The sequence below is a fragment of the Anomaloglossus baeobatrachus genome, chromosome 4, assembly GCF_048569485.1.
Source record: "Anomaloglossus baeobatrachus isolate aAnoBae1 chromosome 4, aAnoBae1.hap1, whole genome shotgun sequence".
In the NCBI taxonomy this organism is placed as follows: domain Eukaryota; kingdom Metazoa; phylum Chordata; class Amphibia; order Anura; family Aromobatidae; genus Anomaloglossus; species Anomaloglossus baeobatrachus.
The window spans coordinates 500,768,084-500,791,056 of NC_134356.1; the positions used below are offsets into that span (position 1 = coordinate 500,768,084).

At 41.4% G+C, this 22,973-nt stretch overlaps 1 protein-coding gene across 1 annotated transcript in view; it reads left to right on the top strand.

Annotated features, from left to right (window-relative positions):
- The first annotated feature begins 248 nt into the window (after positions 1 to 248).
- Positions 249 to 22,973, top strand: part of SLC12A1 (solute carrier family 12 member 1) — a 243,034-nt gene continuing 220,309 nt past the window's right edge. Inside the window, exons 1-2 of the mRNA XM_075345801.1 lie at positions 249 to 286; positions 3,395 to 3,945. Coding sequence (XP_075201916.1) covers positions 3,538 to 3,945 — 408 coding nt within the window. The 5' untranslated portion in view covers positions 249 to 286; positions 3,395 to 3,537. The remainder of the gene's footprint in view (positions 287 to 3,394; positions 3,946 to 22,973) is intronic.

A 22,973-nucleotide genomic window follows, 5' to 3' on the forward strand; every position in this document is an offset into this window, starting at 1 on the left:
AAGTGTCCTTCTAGTTTTCTTCCAAGTACACAGGAATTAGTTTATTTGTCTGTAAGTTGATGTTTAACAGTTGGATTGTGTAAGTAAGCCATTAATGAGCTCCCTTCCAAATGGTGCTACTGGGCTTGTGACTGGTAGAGATACCGTGTGGTTTTGTAATGTGTTAAACCAATGGATACAGAAGGGCAGGGTGGTGTCACGTCAGGATGATATAAATGCTCCGGCTTTAATTTCTCATCCATTCCTGATGCAGAGAGGTTGTACCCAACATTCTGTAGATTGGAAGGTCAGTAATATCCATTTAGATCCTCTGTGTTTTAGTAGATATTTTTCTTTAGTTTATGCATTTTTATGTGCTAGCTCCTTAATGTTAATTTAATACCATTCTGTTGATCACTTTGTAATGTATCTATTTCACTGATACAAAAGACCCTGAGTCTCATGACATGGATAATATTAGATTTCTAATTGCCACCTTGTTGGATATTTTTTTTACTTTTGGGGGCTATATTATGAAATTGTATATATATAGTGATATGTGCTTAGTATAGAGAGTTCTCACTTTAAAGGGTACTTTACACGCTGCGACATCGCTAGCGATCTTAGCGATATGAAATTCTGGATCGCAAGTGCGATCTATTGAAGATCGCACTTGCGATCTAGAATTTCACATCGCTAATTAGATCGTTAGTGATGTCGCAGTGTGTAAAGTATCCTTAAAGGCAGAAGCGAGTTGATTATATTGAGTAAAGGAAAGTTAAGCAACTCTCTATTCTACTGATGTGTTTACAGGACAACAACCAAAAAGATAACCAGCCCAGGTATCCGGCTGCGACATTCAGGTGTGATATCAAATGTAGACAGAAAAACCTCAGCACCAAAATAAAGCAACTTTGATACAGCATTGCTGCAAAAATGTAGTTTTTTATTTTATTCTCATTCGGCACCACAGAAATTATCCAACGTTTCGATCTATTGAAGGTCTTTCTCAAGGATATCTGTGCCCAGTACCCCCATGGTGGATCCTCTGCAGCTTATGCTGCCATATCCCATCCAGCGCCTCCTTTATGGACCCTTTTATCTTATTCATGTGCCTATACTGCGGCTTCCTTGACACAGATATCCTTGAGAAAGACCTCCAATAAGTCAAAACATTGGATAATTTCTGTGGTGCTGAATGGGAATAAAATAAAAAACTCCACTTTTTGCAGTAATACTGTATCAGCCTTGCTTTATTTTGGTGCTGAGGTTTTTCTATCTACTCATTGAGGATGAAGTCCTTTCCTCAAGCACAAACCCTACACCCAGTGTGCCGGCTTTTTCGCCTCTATTGATTCCAAATGTGTGATATTACTGTTATGTAATTCCATTAAATATTGGACTATATTACCTACTAGTACAAGATGGGATTCAATCCAAAAGTCTGAATGATGCTCCATGGATTGTGTTTTCTAGGACTTCCCTGGGTCAGCCTGATGTATGTATACTTTGGGGATACGTACTTTGTCTCTTGAGATGGGCAAATAATAACTATTCACGTTTAGATTATTCATAACAAATCCCAAAGTACAATTCTGTTATTCTTCACGAATAACGGCCCTAATGAAAGCCAGTGGAGAACCCGAGCATTTTTCTTGCTGTGATGAATACTGGAATAGTGTTTGATATTCAGTAAGCATTATCTGAACGCGAATAGTTGCTAGTCGCCCATCACTACTTATAATAGATGCAGGTCAGTGTATTGGGGTAACTTAATGGAATTTGGTAGGGGTACTTGTTGTAGGACATTGAGAAGCATTTGTTTATAACTATCAAGAAGACTGAAACTTGATAACTGTAAACTTGGTATAGGGCGATTAAAAAAAATAAGGCACTTTTCTGTACTGAGCTCATTCATTCAGAATTACACTGAATTATAAAGTCTAAAAATTACAAAATATCGGTATATATTTTATTTTAATCAAAGCTTAATGCTGATTGTCCACAAATAGCATTATCACCTATCCATTGGATATATATGATCTCTGTGGGTCCAGCTAATGCGACCCCTACTGATTACTAGAACCCAGTGATCTCTGTATGAATGCAGCTTCATTGGCTTCTTCTGGTCTGTGGGAGCATTAGAACACATGGTATACTGTGCTCCCATAGGCAGTGGATGGCCAATTGATCACAAATGCGTCTACCACTCCAGTTACTAAGTGGAGACATTCTGGTGACATTCCTGTGATTGGTGGCGGACTCAAAGTTTGGACAATCATACATTTATCTGTAAATAGGTGATAAATATTGTTCATGTGATAGATAACCCCTTTACTCTCACAGTTGTTTGTCAGGCCTGACATAATCATGCAATAGATGGACCTAAAATTGAGCATTCAGCCAACAACTATCCCTTGCCAAGTTCTCAATTGAGTATTGTGTTATAGGCAGGGAGAGAGGATGCCAGACACCCCTATGAGCCACTTATGGCTCAGAGAACAAAGGGGTCAGTCATTTAAACTTAAGCCGCATGATTTTTATTCCTCCTAAGATTACTTGTCAAGGTAGATGTGGTAGGCCCTCATTCACATTAGATGGTCCGGCTGCCGGTATCAGCTGTATAGATTACTTTTTTTCCAAATGTCTTAGGGGTACTTCACACACAGCGAGATCGCTACTGAGATCGCTGCTGAGTCACGTTTTTTGTGACCTCATTAGCGATCTCGCTGTGTGTGACACTGAGCAGCGATCTGGCCCCTGCTGTGAGATCGCTGCTCGTTACACACAGCCCTGGTTTGTTTTTTTATTGTTGCTCTCCCGCTGATAAGCACACATCGCTGTGTGTGTCAGCGAGAGAGCAACAATCCTGAATGTGAAGGGAGCAGGAGCCGGCGTCTGACAGCCTGCGGTAAGCTGTAACCAAGGTAAACATCGGGTAACCAAGGTGGTTACCCGATATTTACCTTCGTTACCAGCCTCCGCAGCTCTCATGCTGCCAGTGCTGGCTCCTGCTCCCTGCACACGCTAAGTTAAGCGGTGTGAGCTGGTAACTAAGGTAAACATCGGGTAACCATACCCGATGTTTACCTTAGTTACCAGTGTCCGGAGCTTCCAGACGCCGGCTCCGTGCAAGTGCTGCGTCGCTTGCACGTCGCTGCTGGCTGGGGGCTGGTCACTGGTCGCTGGTGAGATCTGCCTGTTTGACAGCTCACCAGCGACCATGTAGCGATGCAGCAGCGATCCTGACCAGGTCAGATCGCTGGTCGGATCGCTGCTGCATCGCTAAAGTGTGAAGGTACCCTTAGAGCTTTTACAGTGAATCTAACATGCATAGTACTGTGACAATAGATCTATGGCACCTCTCTTTATCAAAATTAAAAAAGTTCATAATTGTGTTTTATCTTCTTTTTAGACTCGGACAAAGCAGAAGAAAAACACCTAACATACATGTGCTGTACTAAAAATAATGACCCTATAAACCTTCCAGTAAAAACTCTATAATCCTAGCACTGTGCCTGCTAGTTACTATACGGTAGTGTCAGAGCGCCACTAATAATGAATAATTCCCCACATTCATTTCCAGACACAGCTCCCCTTAGCCCGACTCGTTTTCAGGTCAATGTCGTTAACGAGGGCTATGACAATCCCGCCTGTGAAGGAGATAAGGACCCTCCACAGTATGAAGAGACTTCATTTGCTAGTGGAGACAGGCATAGAATGAATTATGGTCCGGGGAATAGGGAGATGTTCAACAATAACATCCTGCACAATGGAGACACTATTAAGACAGAAGGAGGTTTCCATCCTTATGACACTCACAGTCACACATATTACATGAAAACATTTGGACACAACACTATGGATGCCGTTCCCAAGATTGATTATTATAGAAACACTGGCAGTGTCTCTGGAGCCAAGCAAACGCGGCCGAGCCTGGCGGAGATCCATGAACAGCTGTCAAAGGTAAGTCAAGTAGTAAGTTCTCTGCATGTTGTCTTATTTGTTTTCTTTATTGAAAAATGAACCCAAAAGCCACTAAGCAGCATGAAATGATTACTCAAGGGATAAGGTAAATAGTTTCGGACAGTTCCAATTAAGAGAGATATTACATTACAGTGGATGGACTGTACACCTGTAACTGTCCGTTATGGGAGAATCAAAACAAGAAATGAATCATCATATTGGGACATTCAATAGATTTACTGAAAATCATGTAAATATACTAAGTGTGACTAGACATTTTTACATATAAATATGGTAAACCACTCAAAACGCGTCGGAAACTCTTTTTATGGTGTTACTCTGTTCCAGCATGGTTTTACTCAATATTCAATAAAGAAGGTTTTGGTCTCTATCCATATGGCTGAACTAAAGATACATTTTTGTATTTTCATTGGAATGATAGACAGGAGAATGGTCTGTGCCTTGGATTAACCCTATCTACACCCAGTGAGCGGGTACACTTTTTGTTTTTTGGAAATAATCCCCATCCATAGGATAGGGAATAACTTCCTAAACCACTATGGGTCTGACTGCTGGAACTCCTACCAATCTCCAAGAACGGAGCTCGGAAGAGCCCTGTGTGAATGGAGAGGTAGTTGATCATGCACACTGCCACTCCATTCATTCTAAATGAGACCGCTGGAGGTAGCCGAGGGAAGCGTATGGTTGGCCTTCAGCACTCCCATTCAGAAGGACTGGAACAGAGGTGCCCATGATTATTCACTTCTGCATTTGAAGGGTCTCTTCAGAGCCCCTGTGTTTGGGATTGGTGGCTGTCCCAGTGGTCAGACCACCAGTGATTGGTAGTTATGCCCTAGCTTATGAATAGGGGATAATTTGCAAACTTGAGACAACCCCTTTAAAGTGAATGTCTACCTTTTTTAAAAAGACACCCAACATGGTTGATTATAACAAAATAGTGTAAGTAGTATTTAGTTATATCAGGGACCCCCAAGCCCCCCCTCAGTTTGCTGTTAAGCAAAGTCATTTTCTTAATTCTACGCCTCTTATGGGCCCAGATGAATTGTAGTATAAGGGACTGTATGTTACGTAACTCTTTGTATGGCACACACACCGGGAGGGTCTCAAATAAGTAAAGAAGGTTCGGCAGAACTGACATTTTAAAAGTGAAGATCCAAATAGAGACAATGGAAGTTTATTCCAACTGAATAGGAATCTTTTAAGCTCCTGTAAATAAGCTAGGATAGGTATGCTGGTATAGGAGTTTATAATTAGATGTTAATTGTATTCCCAAGTATGTCAAGGATGTATCTTTCCACTTGTAATTATAGTTTTCTCGTAAGGTGGTCACTTGTGCCTGAGGAATGTTAAGGGGCAAAGCCTCCGTTTTGCTCTGATTGACTTTATATCCCGAGAGCCTTCCAAAATGTATTAGTAGAGTATGTAAGTTCGGAAGGGTGATATGTGGCTCTGTCAGTATAAGCAGGACATCATCTGCAAATAGTGCTAACTTAAACTCTTTGTCTCTCACCATTATCCCATGGACATTAGGGTCGGAGCGAATAGCTGCCACCAGCGGCTCGATACACATAAAAGACAAAGGGCACCCCTGATGTGTTCCATTATATATCTGGAAGGGTTGAGATGTAACATAAGGAAGTTTGACTGAAGCTGAGGGGCACGAATACAGACTTTTTAGGGCAGTAATAAATGCACCTGAAATTCCAAAGTGATGTAACGTTTCAAACATGAATGGCCACCCCAGTCGGTCAAAGGCCTTCTCCGCATCTAAACTGAGAAGAAGTGCCTCTGTTTCAGTTTTATTAACAAACTCTACTAAGTCAATTATCTTTGGTGGGGTTTTTTTTGAGTCTTTGTTGGGTTTTTTTCACAAATGCAGCATGCTTTGGGTTTAAGGAAAAAACATGAAAAAAATCATGTTTGTATGAATGAAAGTCACAAAAGACACTTGCTTATTAAAAGATATCCAAGGGATAATGTTTCTTGGAGAGTTCCAAGTTGATGTAAGAAGTACTTTTCTCTGAAGAGGCTATTTATCTATTAAAAGTCCCAGAGGAGCATTGCATGGCCTACAAGTCTCCTTACACTAGCTTAGCACTCGCCACAAAGTGATACTCTACCCCTCTTATTCTCTAACAGAGGCCTCTCACCCAGCCAATTAATATCTCTTGCTTTGCACTTACTGTAGGGGCAGATATATCATTGGTGCAACCTGTCCAGCCGCACAGGGGCCCAAGAGGTTAGGGGGCCTATTTCTTCCTCCAAAGAAGTTGGAATTGTGCATTAAATGTGCTATTGGACTGCAGAGGGCTCATATACTGTTATTGCAAAGGGGCCCTCTTCTTTCTGTGTTTACCAGTGGAGTTTCTGGTTTGGCTTCTTATCCTATGTAATGTGGTAACACTTGTTAAAGGGTCGACATTGACTTTTAGGACTGCTACATCCAATAGATCGCACCAGAGATCTAGTTCTCTTCCTCCCTGAAGAGGCTATTGTTTTCTTTACAAGACCAAAAATAACAGCACAAACACCTCTGCGCAAAGGAAGCCTTCTGTCATGATTCTCTGTGTAGAGCATCTCACAGACTTGGAGATGGTCTGTGGCGCTTACAGATTTGGCAGTGTCTCCATTCCTTGTGCAGAGCAACGTGCCTTTGGAGATGCTCTGCGGCACTTACAGATCTGGCAGTGTGTCTATTCCTTTGTGCAGAGCATCTTGCCCTTGGAGATGCTCTGTGGCGCCACCCTTGTTAATAAACTAGCAGCTTGGTCATGATACTCGAGTCCAGGTTGGTTCTGGGAGGTGCTGGTTCCATCTTCCAGGTAATCGCTCAGGCTTCTGTACTGAGCATGCTCCCCCAGAAATCTGCCAGTTGTATTCTTCGTCTCTGCTGTGTTGCCATAGTTTGTGTCTGCTAGTATTTTGATCTTGGTATTCTGACCCTGGACTGTTATTGGACTTCCCTCTGCCCGCTCCCTATTCCTGTCTTGGACCCTGGACCATTATCTGACTACATCTTTGCCTGCTCCCTTTACTACTACGTGCTCTCCTGGTATTGTGACCCTTGAATTGTGCCCTGACTACGTCTCTGTTTACCCCTTATGATGATATGTGACCTCCTGTTACCAGACCACGACTCTCCTGACTACCCTTCAGTCATGCGACACTATAAGGTAGTGTCGCATGAACGGAAGTATAAGGTAGTTACACCTTCCCTATCAGTCATTCCTGTTATTGGGTTTATTTTTGATGCTTAAATCAAGGATACGTTTGTCTGTTTTAGGTATATCATCAGAAAGCTGCCTTTTGAACAGCTTGTGTCTAAAAACTTTCAGGACGAACCTGATTTTTTAAAGAAAAGAACAACAAAAAGGGATAAATAATAAAATATAAAACATCTATCTACTTAAGGCATAGTACAATTTTTAAGTAAAAATTCTAGGCATACATTAAGGGTGAATAGTATAATCTTGTGTGTATGCAGCAGAGCATTGAGCCCATTGCTGTATGAATTTCCATAAATAAAATCAGGTTGGCAGCCCCTGTAAATACAGAAGAGGTTTATTTGCATAATGGTACATACTGAAATGAACAAGTCAATGCGTCAATCCATCTTCACCAAGATGACAAGTTCTGATGAAGTTGGATTGACAACACGCAAATGTTGATTAGTTTATGTGAATAAATCTTTTCAAATTTGAATGTTGTCCGAGGCTCATTTCATATCCCGAGATGCGGGGACACAGATATGTCAGCTGGTATCAGTACATTTACTCCTGTTAATAAATAATGACATTCAATATCATAGCTTCCGTATAAGTAATGAAATTGCATTTCTTTTCTTTTTTTTCCCCCCCTTTTTTGCGTGCAGTGCACTTTACGTTCAAGGTAAACTTCTGGCTATCCCGCCTGAAGGATAAAAGGTTATTCCTTGTAATACTACATTATACACAACAGGTGACTTAGTGGCAATCACAGTCACAGTCGGAGGTGCTGATTTACGCTTATAGTCCCCTTCCAGTAGCTTTTGCACCAAGGCCGAACAAATAACACACTAACTGTGCCAAATGGCCACATAGGTTTGACACTTTTTGTGCGATAAATTCTAAAGAGACATTCATGAAAGAAGATGAATCACACTACTCCTTGGTATATACAGCGTTCGTAGGAAGATTTATTTTTATCAAGAACCAACACCAACTTTTTTTTTTATAGGCTGCTGGGTATCTGTAAATATCTAAAAGCATTCTGACTTATTTTATTTACTGAAGTTAGAGATTATTTGCTAGAATCATACCTTATCCGTTTTATCAAAAAGTTAATCTACGTCTCCATTGTGTAACAGGATGCTATGTACAAACTTCCCGATAAGTCTATCTCAGCAGGTTATTCCTCTTATACTTGTCTGGCTCAATGATCCTAAGTTGACAGCTATGATAAATACGGTCAACAAGAAGAAGCGCTTCATAGAGGAACATTCACCACAATGCATTCCATGGTTACCAGGAATGGACCTCCTCTACCCTTACTCTTGCTCTTTCCCCCTCACTTCGATTTTAGGATTTGTTTTTTAATTTGTTATGCCTCAAATTATTTCTCCCCAACCGGTTGCTTAAGAGGTATACATACCTCTTGAGCCCTTATATGTGACTCCCAAGATTTTGGAAATTATTTTCAAGTTTGAAGGTTGAAAGAAGACATAAGTTCATCAAGTTCAACTTACAACCTGACATGTTTATTCAGAGGAAGGCAAAAACTTTATAAGGCAGATGCTTGTTGCAATTCAAACAAGGAGGAAAGACACGTGCAAAAGATTGTTTGCACTTACTAAATTTTACAAAGATAAATCTTTATTAGGCCTCATTCACATGTCCAAAAAAACATGAAAATTATATATCAGGGGTAATTAACATGAAAACCTAAAGGAACCCCTAAAACTTCAATTTTAATATTCCAATTAAAACCAGATTTTCCCCACAAACAAAAAACACATAACAAATACTGTGGACAATAGATACTGTTTGAGTGCAATCGAACAATTAAAAAATGAACCTCCTAAAATCTCCCAAGAATCAGTGCGCAATGTAGTATATCAATGGGAGAAGAGGTATTTTTGCACATCAAACAAAAATTATGATTCCCTATAGTAATACAAAAAACAATTATTGCACATCACATGATTTACAATCGTGAATGGCAAAATATTTGCTGCAGTGCAAAAGGGGTGTGGCCAAATATAGTTCCTGTTGTGGCCCTACCTTACCGCGGATTTTGGCACCCTACACCTAGACGCAATGGCGCCCCCGCTCATCGATGGCTCACCCTTCTTTCCCTCCGCTGTTCTCAAGTGCAGCTGGTCTGGGAAAGGGGGAGTGCGGGAAGATTGCACTGCAGAAAAATCTCAATCAAAAATCGCCAGTCACACACAAAAGTAAGGCAATATCAATTTAAATACAATAATGTCTTATGGACAATGTTAGATCATGGTAAAGTCTCAACCCCCATTAAATGCACCAAATCATAATTATAAAGTGCTTAGTGCTACCAGCAGTATTTTCAATAAAGTGCCTCAGTGTTTATATAAAGTGCTATATGTATATTCATTTACAATATCCGATCATTTTTATACAGATATCTTTAACCTAGAAATCCTTCTTGAACCCCACTGTATTCATGATAAGGAGATATTATAGGCGTCAAGAAATTTTAATGACACTTAATCATCCTCAAAAACAGCTAAACAGATCAACAATTGTACTGCAGTACTGTCACCCTTAGCAATATTTATAAGGTGACGCAGGGCATAACTAAATATTTCATAGAAAATACAGGGGGAATACTTCACAGAAGGTACATAGGGAAAATACACACTTCATAGAAGGCACCAATAAAGAGTGGAGCAACAATGATGCCTATGGGGATAGAACAACAAAGTCCAGGTATTTGTGACTCCCAAGATTTTGGAAATTATTTTCAAGTTTGAAGGTTGAAAGAAGACATAAGTTCATCAAGTTCAACTTACAACCTGACATATTTATTCAGAGGAAGGCAAAAACTTTATAAGGTAGATGCTTGTTGCAATTCAAACAAGGAGGAAAGACACGTGCAAAAGATTGTTTGCACTTACTAAATTTCACAAAGATAAATCTTTATTAGGCCTCATTCACATGTCAATGTTTAAACATGTATGTGAAAAGAAGGTAGCGGTATCATTAGTGTTTTGGATCAGAGTGTTATTAATGTGACATCCATACTGTATGCCTGTTTATACCATCAGTGTGTCATTCATATGTCCTTTTTTACCATCAGGGTGTCATCCGTATCTATTTTTACCATCAGTGTGTCATCCGTATCTGTTTTTACCATCAGTGTGTCATCTGTGTCTGGTTTTACGATCAGTGTGTCATCCGTGCCTATTTTTACCATCAGTGTGTCATCCGTATCTGTTTTTACCATCAATATGTCATCCGTATCTGTTTTTGCCATCAGTGTGTCATCCGTGTCTGGTTTTACGATCAGTGTGTCATCCGTGCCTATTTCTGCCATCAGTGTGTCATCCGTGTCTGGTTTTACCATCAGTGTGTCATCCGTATCTGTTTTTACCATCAGTGTGTCATCCGTATCTGTTTTTACCATCAATGTGTCATCCGTGTCTGGTTTTACGATCAGTGTGTCATCTGTGCCTATTTTTGCCATCAGTGTGTCATCCGTGTCTGGTTTTACCATCAGTGTGTCATCTATGTCTGTTTTTACCATCACTGTGTCGTCCATTTTACCATCAGTGTGCCATCAATGTTTTTCACAGATAGATCATGAACAAAGGACAAATCTTCTCCTATACTTTGCAATGTTACAAAGTAAAGCACATGGATGCCATTCATGTACTGTGCATGTTGTTTATGGACCCATAGATGTCTATTGGCCCTTGTCATCTATGCTGACAGAATAAAACAGACATGTGAATAGCACCATAGCTTATAATGGGTATGTGTGGTGTCCATGTGAAAAAAAACGGATACCACACATACTGGAAACACGGACAAGTGAAGGGGGCCTTATATAGTAAACACAAAAAATTAGACAAGATAAAAACATTTCAAAATGTGCACAATACTCTAGGCTCTGTTTCTTAGGCCAAAAATTGGCACTGGGATGCAACCCATACTGTATAACAGGCATCATAAGGGGTAAAGGGTGCTTTACACGAGACGATCTATCGTGCGATAGATCGTCGGGGTCACGGTTTTTGTGACGCACATCCGGCATCGCTTGCGACGTCGGGCTGTGTGACACCTCCGAGTGACGCAGTATCATTCACAAATCGTGAGTCGTGTACTCGTCGCTCTGTTTCATAATCTCGTTTAATTAAAATGGCACCAGTTGCTCACCATTCCTGGGGTAGCACACGCCACTCCGTGTGACACCCCAGGAACGATGAACAGCAGCTTACCTCCGTCCCGCGGCACCTAGCAGCTATGCGGAAGGAAGGAGGTGGGCGGGATGTTTACGTCCCACTCATCTCCGCCCCTCCGCTTCTATTGGCCGGCCACTGTGTGATGTCGCTGTGACGCCGAACGTCCCTCCCCCTTCAGGAAGAGGATGTTCGCCGCCCACAGCGACGTCGCACAGCAGGTAAGAGCGTGTGACGGGGGTTAACGACTTTGTGCGCCACGGGCAACTAATTGCCCGTGACGCACAAACGACGGTGGCGGGTACGATCGATCGTGAAATTGCACGATAGATCGTACCGTGTAAAGCAGGCTTAAGGCTACTGCCTTATATACAGGACAGTTGTAAACAGATTATTGGGTAAATTACCTGATCTCCATGATTGTGCACAAAGATGGACTCAGCATTCAGAGGTACCAAGGTGCACAATGATAACATAACAGATGTTAATTCCCCCATATTAGGGGAAATATTCCTTGTCAAGTCCACAAATGGGAAACAAACCAGTTTCCAGGATCAACACCCCATCTCAGATTTTAGTACCATTAACCTGTCATATTAGATTCTTCTAAATTGCTTTCATACTCTCCTTGTGATTTTTTTAGGGAATCAACCATGACAACATTATGTGGCAGAGAGTTTCATCACCCGAATGGTCATCCTCTACTGTTCCAGTCTGTGCAGGGACCTTTAGGTACTGCATGGCTGAGACTTCTAGTCTGTACAAGAACCGGGTGGGTAAGGTGTGGTTGTTTTGAGTTGTACCTCAGGCCACGTGCGCACGTTGCATTTTTTCATGCGTTTCCGCAGCGTTTTGAACTGCAGCGTTTTAATGCAAAAATGCATGCGTTTTGATTTCCAGGCAAAGTCTATGGAAATTTGGGCTTTCTTGTGCGCACTATGCTTTTAAATACGCAGTTTTTTAGTTGCTTAAAAATTGTCAAAAACTCTGTGTTTGAAGAAGCAGCATGTCAATTGTTTTTGCCATTTTGGCAGCGTTTTGCTAACATTGAAGTCAATGAGAATTATCAAAACGCAATCTGTAAGAAAATTCTAGCGTTTTACATGCTTTTTTGACAAAATCAAAGCATGCGTTTTGACATTATAGTGAGGGCAAGCAGTTTCTAATTGCCCTCACATCCATTCCGACTTTAAAAAATTAGTGAAACAATACTTTTAGTTTATTTTGAACATAATTATTCAATTGCTTTAATAATTTTCAGGCAATTATCATTATAGTGTAAGATTTAAAGATTTTAATTATTATTTTTTTTCAATTTTTTTTCCTACTGTTTGAATGTGCAAACTTTATTTAGTTGTGTATTTGTGTTGAAAACGCATCTCAATTTAAGCACAGAAAATGCATGTAAAACGCAGTCAAAACGCGGCAAAAACGCTATAAAAACGCTTGCATATTTCCTGCGTTTTTGTGGTCCAAACCAAATTGGACAATGACAAATTCTGCCAGAGGATGCGTTCATTTCTGCAAGTTACTGAACGCACCGTGCGCACATAGCCTTAGTTTACTTTATTTTCCCCGTGTGAACTAAAGTACGCATAACACAAATTATATTTATTTATTTCCTTCTCAAATGAAAGTAGCACATTTCATTCCAACAAACTTCATTTTAAACAAGTAATTTTTATTACATTTTTAACCAGGGAAAGCGAATAATTTATTAATTGGTGGCCTAACTGGGAGGGAGATGGTTGAAGTAAGGAAAAAATTAAAGGGAACCTGTCAAATGTTATATGCACCCAGAATCATGAGCAGTCCTGGGTGCATATTGCTAATCCCTGCCTAACTGTCCCTGTATCTGGTAGCATAGATAAAGAGATCTTTAGAAAAAGTATTTCTAAAGATCTTTTACCGTATGCTTTCACCGTATGCTAATGAGCGAGGGGACTAGTCCCCTGGGCGTTAGTTCCCTGGCCAGTCAGGTCCATTAGCATGTTAGTACGCCCCTGTGGGTGTGCTAACATGCTAATGAATACGCAGCGTCACAGAATGATCTCACTCACCTGTCCGGCTGCCATCACGTCCGACGGGATTTCGGCTCAGTGCGTATGATCCCGGAGTTTGGGTTATGCGAACTATGAAGCCGGGTGTACGCGTCCTGGCTTCCAACTGAAGTAGTGTGTCGCGGGCAGAGGAGGGGACGCTGCGCTCACCACGCTCGGGTCCGGCACTGCTGCTGCTTCGCTTGCTGCTCGGTGGCTCGAGCGGTGGGCCGGATCCGGGGACTCGAGCGGCGCTCCTCGCCCGTGAGTGAAAAGGGGAATGGTTTTGAGGATTTATTGTCCGTGACGCCACCCACGGTTGTGGTGAGGTTGTGACACCACCGCTGCTCTGGACGGGGATCCCGGGAGCGATGACAGGGAACAGCTTGGATTTTGTTTTTCCCCTCCGTGGGTTGGGGGGTTGGTTGTCCCAGGGCCCGGTGAGGTAGGAATGCCAGGTGGGTTACGGGGCCTGGTGAGGTGCAGGGTCGCGGGGTCAGCGCGGTGCCGCACGGCACGGTGGTACTCACTCAGCCAATGATGAATGCAAAGTCTCCGGTGAAACAAACGGCTGGATGGACGGGTCCCACAGACGGCTGCGGTGGTTCTTCCCCCGGTAGGTTGGCGGTGACTGCCTTTCCCTGCACCTGTGTTAAGTTCTCGGTTCTGGTGGCTTCCCACCGGTAACCCGCTCCCCAACTTGGATGGATGCTGAGGGAGCCACTTTTGCCCGCAGGCTCTGGCCCTGGGAACTGTAGCCTTGGCGGTGACTGTATTTCCCGTTACGTTTTGAACGTGGGAAACCCCGGAGGTTCCCTTCGCTAACGGATTTGACCGGTTTTACGGCGACTGCAAGTCTGGTCGGGGTCCGTAGGCCCTGCCGAATGGTGCTGGCTTCTCTTCGCTCCCCGATCCGGTACCGGCGGGCCACCGCCTGTCCCCAGTCCTTACGGTTCACGTCAATCAGCCTCGCCTGCAGACGGTCACCACCGTCTGCCAACCTTGCTGTATGTGCCCGGGCCACGCACCCGGACACGGTCAGTCTCCTCTACTACCACTTCACTCTTCAACTCTACAAACTGATCTCCCATCCTTTTCCCGCCTCCAGGACTGTGAACTCCTCGGTGGGTGGGGCCAACCACCTGGCTCCACCCCCTGGTGTGGACATCAGCCCCTGGAGGAAGGCAACAAGGATTTTCGTCTGACTTCGGTGTACCTAGCCGGGGTGTGGGGTGTGTTGCTGCAGTACCTGTGACGACCTGGCTTGTCCAGGGCGCCAAAAGTGCGCATGACCGAAACTCCAGTGTCATGTGCACTGAGCCGAAATCCAGCGTCGGACGCAATGGCGGTTGGAGAGGTGAGTGAGATCATCCTCTGACGCTGCAAATTCATTAGCATGTTAGCACACCCACAGGGGCGTACTAACATGCCAATGAAGCTGACTAGCCAGGTGAACTAACGCCCAGGGGACTAGTGCCCTCGCTCATTAGAATACAATAAAAGATCTTTAGGAATACTTTTTCCAAAGATCTCTTTATCTATGCTAGTGTATACAGGGACAGTTAGGCAGGGATTAGCAATATGCACCCAGAACTGCTAGTGGTTCTGGGTGCATATTGGACCTGACAGGTACCTTTAAGAGAAAGTATCTTTAATGAAATCAAGATAGTGTTAGAATTGAAGGGAAATGGGTGAACTGAAGATATAAGGCAAAAAGGGGGAAACAAACTTTTGATAATTTCCTACAAAACACCAGTCTTTATAAATCTTTCCACAATGTATCATTTCATTGTGTATATGGCACATTCCTGTTCCACTGAATATTCTCTTCAACTGGAATTAGACAGGATTGTCTGGTGCAGATTTTTTATTTTATTTATGTGTTGTTTTATTATTTTTTATCTTCTAATAGATTCTAAAGGGAGGAAAGGTATAAAGAAAAGACTGATGTTTGCATATGATCCTTTGTTCAGCCGAAATGTGTTACTATGAAACACTACATCTGAAGAATTGCTATGTTCTGTATTCAGCAGCAAAATAATCAGAGTTTCAAATGGACAAATCCAGTTATTTTTCATGTAATATGCTCAATATGGTCCCAGAAGTCTTATTGCTAGTTATTATATATTTAACCGTACATCTGAATGTTAGACTACACCTTTATTTGGGGCAAGGCAAAATCAGTCGAATTGCCTTTATTGTCCCCGGGTGATGTATCCATAGGGTTACGTGCTTTATGACTTATAGGTTTCTTAGGGCGCTCTGCTGGTAAATGAGTAATTGTAGCTGCAAACACAGGAATTCAGAGCACATTAATAGAACATTAAGAAGTGTTATTTATGGTAATGGGGTGTGAAAGTATGCATTAATTCTGATCATGCAGGAATCAACTGGTTTCAGGTGGCAATAATAGAAGCTTTTTCTTTATCGGTTTAAAATTTGGCTCCGTGCTTTTGCTACAAATAGAAAAATGCATATTCATTGGTCGGGAAGCTTTCTGCACATTGGTATCACAGGTGTACAACATTTGGATTTATGAACATTGTTTGAAATCCATGTCTGATTCTTATGTTTTCTTATGCCCTGATTTCAAAATACAATTCTATCTTTAACCATCATGTATACATTTTGCACAAAACAAGGGTGAAATTACATACAAGCGAGAAACATCTTTATTGTAGCCAAAAATGTACATAATATTATTTATATAAATTTATTGACCAGTCATTCTGAAACTTTATTGGAAATTAATTCTTGCACCTTTTCCTTTTCTCATTAAAGCTTTACCTGATACCTTTTCTATTATAGAAGGCCTGCGGATCTTCTTTGTAAAAAATCTAGTAGTAATCCTCCATCATGTTCACATTTAAACTCCCTTGTTATCCTGATGAAATATTTCTCCATGCTCTTCGCTAACAGTACCAAGGTTTTCAGCAAAGCATTACAAATGGCAATGTAAAAAATTTAACTTCATAATGGACATAAATTTTGGATCTTCTTGTTACCTAGACATTTCTAAACAACTTTTTAAAAATAATCCCAAGCCCTTTTCTCAACAGGTTTTATTTTTGTTTTCATCATATCATCCTTCATGGCGTTCCAAATATCTGGACCCACAAAAATGCCTTTCTTCAGTTTTGCTTAAGACAATCCCTGAAAAAGTCCTTCCTTCTTTTGGTAAATCTTTCTCAAACTGCTTCATCAGTTCAAGGTTAATGTGGTGTGGTGACAGAATAACTTTAGTGGTGTTTGTGTTTATTTCTAACACTTACAGATTAGTTATGGGGGGTCTCATAGACACCTCCCATTACTAATCTAGGGCTTAGTGGCAGCTGTGAGCTGTCATTAACTCCTGATATCACCATGACACTGCACCAGGGCAATCGGGATGAGGCATGTAACGTGTCAGGATTCTAGGCGGCTGCATGCTGCTATTTTTAGGCTGGGGAAGGCCCAATAACCAAGAGTCTCCCAAGCCTGAGAATACAGCACCTCAGCTGTCAGCTTTATCATGGTTGAGTATAAAAATTGGGTGGGGTGAACCACATGCTGATTTTTTTTTTAATTATTTATTTAAATAATATTTAAAAAAAACTGCATTGAGTCCCTCTTTTTTTTAATACACAGCCAAGATAAGCATATGACTGGGGGACTGTAGCCATATGCTTTACCTGTGCTGGGTATCATAAAATGGGCAGACCTTATGCCAATTTATTTATTATTTTTACACCCTGATAAAGACACACAGAGCATCTGTGATTCCAAGCAATCACACACACAGGATGGGGTGAGGTCTGACTGCAACCAATCACAGACGCTGGACTGCAGGTGGGCGGGGGAAGCTGTGCGTATGCATGAGGTATAATAAGCGGTCCCGGAAGTAGTATTACAGCCACTTGGAGACTGGTAAGTATAATCCCTCTCTAGTCTCCTTGTTCCTTTCCACCACAAATTAAAAGCACATGATTCAGCTCCCCATAGACTTATATGGGGATTGGTGTACAGGCAGATATCCAGGATCAATTCCGGGCCCAAACCGTTTTGTTTTTTTTTAAAAAAAAACAACAACTACTTGTAAGTTCTGCTTGCTTGATAATTGTCTACAAATTTAGGAATTAAGGAGATACCCTAACCCTAATTACACTTTTTAGATATGATTATTTTTTATGTTTGCTAGTAAACCCATCATGAACATCTAAAGAATGAAGCCTTCAGCGAGCTCACAATCTGCTATGATTTTCCACTTTTTCGTTTTTGTTTTTTCCTTCCTTCCTCCAAAGCCATGACTTTTTTATTTTTCCTTCCACATAGCCGTATGAGGGCTTGTTTTTCTTGGGATGAGTTGTACTTTTGAATGGAACCATTCATTCTACCACATATTGGACTGAAAAATGGGAATTCAATTCAAAGTGTGTTAAACTCGTAAAAAAACAAAGAAAGTGCTATGCCATAATGTTTTTTAGTTTTTTATTTACCATATTAACTAAATGGTAAAACGAACCTACAATATGATTATCAAGGTCAAGATGAGTACAGAGATACCAAATATAGTTTTTTTTTATTTAATAGTTGAAAAAATTGCTGAAAAGTGTAAAAAAAAATTTGGTTTTATCTCCATTTTCCGAGAGCTATTGCATTTTTATTTTTTGGAATCTGGGGCTGTGTGAGGGCTTATTTATTTTGCCTGGAGCTGACGTTTTCACCTGTATGATTTTAGGGCAGATACGATGTTTTCATTGCATCTTATTGCTATTTTGCCACTGTCAAAAAAATGGCGTTTTTATTTTTTTCTCATTACGCCATTTACTGATCCGATTAAGTTTACTTTATATTTTGATACATTGGACTTTTACGAATACAGATTTTTGTATTATTTTATTTCTTTCACTTGCTATTTTCAATGTATCTCCTGCTGAAGACCTTGGTTGCCCCCCAAGGGAGTGAAGGCTCTGGGCATTTGCTCGGTTTGCGCACCCTACCAACACCGACCCCGAAAACAGTAAATAAGCAATAAATATATTAACTGGTGACATCCTGTAGTCAAACTAAAAATGTTTAAAAAACTTCCTTAAACAGATCACAGTAAAAAAAACCCTTTTTTTGCATGTGTTTTTATTTATATACATATGGTATTTCTGCAATCATAACGACCCAGGATAGGATATTAGTAAAGCTGTAATGTGAATCAAGATAAAAAAATGAAAACATCTGTATTTCTTTTTTTTACAGTCCCTGTAGGTGTATACCCCAAAATTATCTTATTAAAGTGAACCTGTTAAGGGCAATATGCACCCAGAACCACATACAGTTCTGGGTGCATATTGCTAATTCCTCTCTAACTGTCCCTGTATCTTGTAGCATAGATAAAGAGATCTTTAGAAAAAGTATTTCTAAAGATCCTTTATGATATGCTAATGAGAACAAGGACTAGTCACAACGGCGTTCTATCCCCTGACTAGTCCGCCCTCTTAGCATGTTAGCATGCCCCTGTGGGTGTGCTAACATGCTATTCAATGCCTTTTGCTCAGCGTTATCAGCGGTGATGCGCGTACCAATGTCCGTTATCACCTCTTCAGGCACCGGGTTTAGGCTCAGTGCACAGGATCACAAGCGTACACTCGGCTTCATAATGCGCATGACCAGAAGTATGATGACTTCTGATCACTGAGCCTAAACCTGGCGTCTGAGGTGGTGATATCGGAGACAGTTAAGCCTGCTTTACACGTTGCAATTTCGCATACGATAGCGTATGCAATTTGCAACGCCCCCATCGTATGTGTGGCACGTTCAATTTGTTGAACGTGCTGCACAAACGATTAACCCCCTGTCATACGTATTTACCTTCCATACGACCTCGATGTGGGTGGCGAACATCCACTTTCTGGAGTGGGAGGGACGTTCGGCGTCACATCGACGTCACGCGGCAGCCGGCCAATAGAAGCGGAGGGGCGGAACTGAGCGGGATGTAAACATCCCGCCCACCTCCTTCCTTCCGCATTGCTGGCCAGGAGCCGCAGGACGCTGGTAAGATCTGTTCATCGTTCCCGGGGTGTCAAACACTGCGATGTGTGCTATCCCGAGTACGATGAACAATCTGACGTGCAATTCTAGAGAAAGGTACGATGTGTATGCGATGAACGTTTTACCGTTCAATCACAATTGCACATACCTGTCACACACTGCAATGTACCTTACGATGCCGGATGTGCGTCACTTACGACGTGACCCCGCCGACACATTGTAAGATACATTGCAGCGTGTAAAGCAGGCTTTACGCTCATCACCACTGATGACACTGGGCAATGGCCATTGAATAGCATGTTAGTACGTCCCTGTGGGCGTGCTAACATGATAAGAGGGCAGACTAGTCGGAGTATATAACGCCCTTGCGACTAGTCCCTGCTCGCATTAGCATATCATAAAGTATCTTTAGAAATACTTTTTCTAAAGATCTCTTTATCTATGCTACTAGATACATGGACGGTTAGGTAGGAATTAGCAATATATACCCAGAACTGCTCGTGGTAATGGGTGAATATTGCACCTGACAGGTTCCCTTTAAATATATCACTTAGGGTATGACCGCACTTTGCGTTTCCACCTGCGTTTCAGCTGCTTTTTTGGTCTGTTTTGAACTGCAGCGTTTTCATGCCAAAAGGCATGCGTTTTGCTTTTCCATAATAGTATATGGAAAATGTAGATTTCTAGACCGCACTTTGCGTTTTAAAACGCTGAGTTTATTTTTCATAATTTGTGGCAAAAAACATGCGTTAAAAGAAGCAGCATGTCAAATGTTTTTGCCATTTCTGCAGCGTTTTGCTAACATTGGAGTCAATGAGAAATGGTAAAAACCAACAAACTTCAAATTTCCTGTGTTTTACCTGCTTTTTAGGTGCAGAAAACATGCGTTTTGGACAAACAAAACGCATGCTTTTCTAACATTAAATTAATGGAATCATATGTCCCTTTACACACACACATAATCCGACAATTAAATTAAAGAAATTTATGATTTTATTGCTATTTGAGCATTATATATTATAAAACCGCTATATTTTCATGAAATATAACTTTTATCTTTATTAATTCACAAAATATATATGTATTGGTTTCTTCACTCTTTTTTCATTCTGTTTGACTGTGTAAACCTTATTTAGCAGTGTCTTGATGTTCAAAACGCATCTGTCAAAACGCAGGTGAAAAAGCATGTAAAAAGCGCTGAAAACGCATCTAAAACGTGGTAAATACGCATGCGTTTTTTGCACTAAATTTCTGGAAAAGGCAACTTTTGCCAAATCAATTAAGGCAAAAACGTGCGTTTAGAACTGCAAGTAGGACGACGCAAAGTGCGGTCATACCCTTAAGGGGGCTTTACACGCTACGACATCGCTAATGCTAAGTCGTTGGGGTCACGGAATTGGTGACGCACATCCGGCTGCATTAGCGATGGTGCTGCGTGTAACACCTATGAGCGATTTTACATCGTCGCAAAAACGTGCAAAATCGCTCATCGGTGACATGGGGGTCCATTCTCAAATATCGTTACTGCAGCAGTAACGAAGTTGTTCCTCGTTCCTGCGGCAGCATACATCGCTCCGTGTGACACCGCAGGAACGAGGAACCTCTCCTTACCTGCCTCCCAGCCGCTATGCATAAGGAAGGAGGTGGGCGGGATGTTACGTCCCGCTCATCTCCGCCCCTCCGCTTCTATTGGGCGGCGGTTCAGTGATGCAGCTGTGACGCCGCTGTGACGCTGAACGAACCACCCCCTTAGAAAGGAGGCGGTTCGCCGGTCACAGCGACGTCGCAGGGCAGGTAAGTACGTGTGACGGGTCTGGGCGATGTTGTGCGGCACGGGCAGCGATTTGCCCGTGTCGCACAACAGATGGGGGCGGGTACTCACGCTAGTGATATCGGTACCGATATCACAGCGTGTAAAGCCCGCTTTATCCTGCACAAAATATGCCCGCATATAGCACATGGATGGTAAAACAAATAAAGTAATGGATTTTGGAATGGGACACCTTAAAAGAAAATTAAAATAATAGCGTTTTGCAAGGCAGAAGGCATGAAATGAATACAGGAAAAACAACTTCCTAAAAAAGTGATACAAAAGATAATAAATAAGTTATATGTACCCCAAATTATGCCCTTGAAAAATACAATTTATCCTGAAAAAACCCAACTTATCATAGAAAAGAAAGTCCAGACAGAGACAATCCTCCGGCCTTTTGCAGATTGCTTCCAGCTTGTATTTTGCTGCTGCTGTATATGTGTTTTAATTTACTCCAACCCTGTTTATATCCTGCAGAGAAAAGATTTTTGTCTGCTATCTTTTTATCTTCTCTGTGAAATGAAGCATAATGCTATCAAAACAGTGCACACTCCATCAAGTATTTTATAGCTCTGTGTGGTAATAATTCTGTTCAATTTCCTTTTAGATCTCTTCTACATTTTAATAAAGTCACCTAGGTCTATATTTTATGTTACGAATCCTTTAGTTTGGAAGCTCACATGAGCGCAGTTGTTTTCTACTGTTTCTTGCAACTTCTGTAGTTGTATTGTATCACTTTATAGCACCGGAATATATAGCAATACTGTGCCGAGATTGTCACTCTTCATATAATTTCAGTCCCCATTGGGCTCACTATCTAAGCTCCACATCTCCCACCCAAACACTTGGGTAATTCAGTATGTTTATTGATCTGTGAGAATTAACCAAAGGAGGAAACTCGCTCCAACGTGTACAAAACATATAAAGTCCAAGGAAATTCTGCTGCTGGTCATATGTGGACCCAGAATCCTTGGTTCTGCATGGCAATAGTGCTAAAACACTGTGATTAAACCAATATATGTGATCCATATATACCATATTAATTCCTTAATACTATCAGGGCAGTTGGTATTTGCAGCTTGTACAGTGCCTTGCGAAAGTATTCACCCCCTTTGCTTTTTACCTAGTTTGTTACATTACAACAACCTTTGTTTAAACATTACTGTAATCTGATTTGTGTGTGATACATCAGCACTTAATAGTCTAAGTTGAGAAAGTATAGTGCGAAAAATATAGGCAAACATTAAATTTTTGGATAAAATAAATAAAAATTGTCATATGCATATGCCTTTTGCTGTGCAGTATCGTAAAAAATTCTGATGCAAGCACTTACTTTCATTTGTCACATGCTTAGTGATAGGAAGTCCACCTGTGTGCTATCTAAGTGTCACAGGGTCCGCCCCTATATACACACCTTTCAGAAAGGCAACAGAGGCTGCAACACCATTAAGCAAGGGGCCCCACACACCAAATACCACCATGAAGACCAGGAGATCTCCAAACAAGTCAGAGACATAGCTGTTGAAAAGTTCAAGTCAGGATTGGGTTCTAAAAAAATATTCCAATGTCTGATTATCTCCTGGAGCACCATCACATCTATTATCATCAAATGGAAAGAACATGGTACCACAACAAATCTGCCAAGAGATGTTCGCACACCAAAACTCTCAACCCAAGCAAGGACAAGGTGGGCATTATCAGAGATAGCACAGACCAAAGGTAA